Source organism: Vombatus ursinus, unplaced genomic scaffold (genome assembly GCF_900497805.2).
Source record: "Vombatus ursinus unplaced genomic scaffold, bare-nosed wombat genome assembly UNPS02014781.1, whole genome shotgun sequence".
NCBI classification, from domain to species: domain Eukaryota; kingdom Metazoa; phylum Chordata; class Mammalia; order Diprotodontia; family Vombatidae; genus Vombatus; species Vombatus ursinus.
In genome coordinates, this window is record NW_020954559.1 from 48888973 (window position 1) to 48893848 (window position 4876).

Here is a 4876-nt window from a genome sequence, read left to right on the forward strand (position 1 = left end):
CACACACACACACACACACACACACACACACACACACATACACACATAATTATTTTATACCTACTTCTATTTGTCAGTTCTTTCTCTGGATGCAGATCTTTCTTTACATGTCCTTTGTATTTAATTTGTATATTTATAATAGTCAAAATGACTTAGTCACTCAAAGTCATTGTTAAAACAATATTGCTGTTATTGTATACAATGTTCTTTTGGTTCTGTTCAGATATTTAAAATTACTCTCATATTATATCCACATGCTAAAATCCTATCTACATCCACTAAAATCCTACTTGGGGGGCAGCATTGGTCCTGGAGTCAGGAGGCCCTGAGTTCAAATTCGGCCTCAGAAGCTAGTTGTGTGAACCTGGGCAAGTGACAAATAGAAAGAAAATCCTACTTGGATAACTTTTTATGATAAGTAGATGACCTTGGGCTCTTGAAAACTGTTAATGTAGTGCCAATTGTCCATTAGGTTCTTCCAAGCTGAAAAAGGCTACAAGCGCCAAATGATGATAGATTATATGCCTGTCATGCAAAGACAAGTTCTATTAAATTTAGATACAATCATCACCAGAAGAATGGCCACAACAACTCATAAACTATTTACTAAGACCTGGAATTGAGGGTAAGGATTATTTCATTTTTGTCTTCATATCTCTAGCACCTAGTGCAATACCCAGCAAACAGTTGATTTACTGGTTGATTCAAAGAAGAAACAATTATACCAATGAATCATAGATTGTCTAAGTATAAAAGTATTATGTCTAGAGTGTACCTAAAGTCTTAGTGCAGTTTTAAGTTATTAAAGCTTAAAACTCTACTAAAGACTTTTGAGACACCTTTATTGTAATTTCTGGCAATCTTATCATAAAAAGGGATATAGCATTCTAGCTCACCAGCCTGCCAAAAAACTTGTGTTTCCCAATCCAACTTCCAAGTACCACTTCAGATCGTCAAGATAACACTAAGGAATTCCAGTGTTCTCCTAGTATTTGTGGTAGAAAGAGTAAGGAGCAGAAAAGAAGGAAAAATGTGCATAGTCAAACATTGTCAAAGTTTAAGTTTTTGGGGAGGCTTAACTTCCAGAATTTTTACCACTTACAGAGTTTCAATGTAGTTACATTGAAACTTGGTGACTGATTGAGCTTTGAAGAAATTGTGCTGCAAGGTACAGAAGAAAACATGGCATAGATCTAAGCTCTGAGCCTCAGGAACTAGGCTATCTTGTTCAGCTATCCATTAGCAGTGAATGAGATGAGATAAGCATTTATATTTGACATCCTTTATAAGGAAAGTGAATTGTTGCAACATAATTAAAAGTCTCACCTTCTCCAGGCAGAAGGTCTCTTCCATAGATACACAAGCTATATCCACATTTCTTTTCAAGAACTTCAGGCAGAATCTGGTGAACAAAATATTCCATGGAATTAACACTCTCAGTCCTGTTCTTGTAGTTTCTGGGATAGATGACATAAGCATCATATAACTTTCCATCTGTAAACAAAAGCAAACCAAAGTTCTATTAATGTTTTAAATGGTTATTTGACTTTCAGAGAGAGAGGGAAAGAGAAGGAAAGAGAAAGAGAGAGAGAGAGAGAGAGAGAGAGAGAGAGAGAGGCGTGTGTGAGTATGGGTATATATGTATATGTATATACATATATGTATGTGTGTTCACCAGTTGTTTTGTGGTTATACATGAGTGTTTTCAACCCTACAAAAATGTTAGGCATTTAATTATAGCAGCTATTTGCTGCTAAAAATCTGTTAACCACAGATTTCTCATTTTTTTTTGTCTCCAACTAAATATAGTAGATAGAGAAAGAGTCAAGAGTGTGGTCTATTTGAGGTAAGCCAGACTGAGTCATCTGATTATAAATCAGAATTTTCTAATCAGTCCACAGGTATTTATCAGTCAATGACTTTGACATGAATTCAGATCTTCTTGATTCAAAATCCAGCTCTTTAGCCTCTGTATCACCTACTTGCCTATGTGTATACATATATGAAGTTATTATTAACAGATATATTAAAATCGCCAGTTGAGTGAACTCCATCATATGCCTATCATTTTGTTAGGTTTATGGAGAATACAAAAAAGAAAAAAGAAAGGAGAAAAAGATACGACTTTTGCCTTCAAAGGATTTTAATCAATCAGTCAGACAACCAATAAGCATTTAATATTCATAATGATATAATAGAGGATAGAAAAAAACCACAAAGTAGCAACTAATTAAGCATGAAACTATACAGTACTATTACTCTTGTTAATAGAAAATTATGAAAATTATGGATAAATAAATTTTATGGGGAGTCTTCTTGATCAATAAGATGAAACCATCCAATTTTGTAATTGAGTTCATAGAAAGTAATTAAATTTGCTAATGTAAATTTCCACCTTTCCTTTTCTTTATTGTCCCTCTCATAGGTATGCTTGTGAAAATGCTAAGGAAAAAAAAAAGACAACAGCAAGAAAGAGGAAGAGGCTTGCAACAGTTGGGAAATAAGCTGAAAACATAATAGTTATTTGCTAAATAACAGATTACATGGATGAATCTAACATACATCTAGCCTAAATGAATTAACCTTATTTATTAAGTGGCCTGGGGGATAGAGTGATGGGCCTGAAGTCAGGGAAACTCAACTTCCTAAGTTTAAATCTGGTCTCAGACACGGACTAGCTGTGTGACCCTGGGCAAGTCATTTAACCCTGTCTACCTCCGTTCCTCACCTGTAAAATGAGCCGGGGAATGAACAGCAAACCACTCCAGGATCTTTGCTAAGAAAATCCAAATGGGGTCACAAAGAGTCAGACATGATTGAAAAGGCTACACAACAACACTGTAAGGGGCTGGAAATCATACCTTACAAGGATCAATTGTAGGAATTGGGGTATGTTTAGCCTAGAGAAAAATGGGCTGAAAGGAGATAGGTTTCCTGTATGCCAAGTACTTGAAATGCTATCACATGGAAATAGGGTATGATTTGTTCTGCTTGGTGAGGGAAGGGGAACAATGAGAAAATTGTTAAGAGACAGATTTAGATTGATGTAAGGAAAAACTTCCCAACAATTGCTACTGTCTTTGTATTACAAAAAACCAGAAATGCTAGGCTAGGGGTTGGATGTTATCCTGGAGGCTATAAGGTGGTTATTGAAGATGTTTTGTTTGTTTGTTCATGGTGGGGAGTGGCTTGCTTGTTGAGAAAAGAAGTACTGTCTTTTGCTTCATTAAAGGTCTATAACCATAGACTGGATGGCCATTTGTTATAGGAAACATTCTTTTTCAGGTGTAGGTTGGACTAGATTGTCTCTTAGGTCCTTTTCAGCTCAGATTCTATGAATTTCTAAATGAGTATTGTAGCTAGGATTTGTATGTTTGAAGATTTTCAAAACATTTTATGTATATTGTTTAATTTGATACTCACAACAATTTTGTAAGGTGAGTGCTATTACCGTCTTCATTTTACAGATGAGGAAACCAAGAGTGAAAGAAGGTAAATGACTTTTCCAAAGTCACACAGCTAGTATGTGTACAGTAGAATTTGAACTTGGGTCTTCCTGATCCCAAGTCCAAAACTCTAGCCTCTACACTACCTAGCTGCCCATGGGTATGTATGCATATATACGCATATGTGTGGACATACATGAAATTGCTATTAACAGATATATTAAATTGGCCAGTTCACTGACCTCTGTTCACATTTGGGCAGTGGACACACAAACAGAGTCTGCATTAATTTTTAATATCATAATGTTTTGCTAATATTAATAAAAATAACTAGCATTTAGACAGGTTTCAATGCTTGCCAAACACTTCACAAATATTTTCTCATTTTATCTTCACAGTAATCCTGGGAGGTTAAGTACTAACATTCATGTTTCACAATTTCTTAAACAACTCTGAAATTGGGCCAGTTTCTGCAAATGAGAGCCTCAGTAGCAATTTCTTAAAAACCTAATTGCCAAATATATGAAAGTTTTGGATAATAATCTCAGCTTGGAAACTGGCCTGAGTATAGCTCAGCATAAGTCACTGGCAGTATATTCATGATTAAAATATTAACAACATACAACAACATTTTAATTGAATCAATAAAGGATCCATAGATTAAGAATCTGAAAATAATATATATCTTCTATGAAAAATTTCCAAAAAAGAAATTTTAAACTTAATACTCACCATTCCTGAATTTATAAGGTCTAGCTATTTCTCGCCATAGCAGAATCAAATCAATCCAGAGTACTTTTAATATTACTGTTAGTATAATAATTAGGAGTAACAATGTACTAAATCCTGCAAGTATGTAGTAGGTGCTTCGTTGACCAACTATTTTGAAAAAAGAGTGGAGAGAGAAGAAAAAAAATGTTGTTATAACTAAAGCAAGGTAGGATGAATAGCATTACATTAAAAAAAAGTTTCAACCAAAAGTTAGTCTTCACTTGCAATAATATATTTGTTATCTATTCAGAATTTTCATGGCTTATGTTAGTGTCAGTCAATAAAAACATATTTAGCACCATGCATAAGACCTTGTATTAGGTATTGGCAAGAATGGAAGCTGCAAAGAAATGTAAAGACAGTTCCTAATGTAGAGACATTTAGAATATAGATGATAAAATAAAATTGCTTCATATGAAAATGTCATAAATTTAACAAAAGTAAGTATGTAATAGAAGCCAAACATAGATAAACCTTTGACTCTTTGGATTCTCTCATTGTCCCATAATCCTGTTTATTTTCTCTTCCTAATGTTTCTCTCTTCCCCTTTTCAGACCCACTCTCCATTTTAGCTTGGGCCCTTATATCACCTCATACATAGACTATGGCAGCAGTCTCCAAATTAGAGACATTCAAATGTAAGAGAGGTTATTCTGGTC

General features: G+C 34.5%; 1 protein-coding gene and 1 long non-coding RNA gene across 4 annotated transcripts in view; one reads left to right on the forward strand and one right to left on the reverse strand.

Annotated features, from left to right (window-relative positions):
• The window catches only part of LOC114046240, an 18697-nt gene extending 16038 nt beyond the window's left edge, over positions 1-2659 (forward strand). The window contains exons 4-5 of the long non-coding RNA XR_003569486.1: positions 473-625; positions 2426-2659. This is a non-coding gene — a long non-coding RNA (uncharacterized LOC114046240). The remainder of the gene's footprint in view (positions 1-472; positions 626-2425) is intronic.
• The window catches only part of LOC114046238 (interleukin-1 receptor-like 1), a 57267-nt gene that overhangs the window by 1402 nt on the left and 50989 nt on the right, over positions 1-4876 (reverse strand). For all 3 annotated transcript variants that reach the window (XM_027866494.1, XM_027866493.1, XM_027866495.1), the window contains 2 exons: positions 4179-4325; positions 1327-1494 (listed from right to left, as the gene is read on the reverse strand). In XM_027866494.1, coding sequence (XP_027722295.1) covers positions 1327-1494; positions 4179-4325 — 315 coding nt within the window. The remainder of the gene's footprint in view (positions 1-1326; positions 1495-4178; positions 4326-4876) is intronic.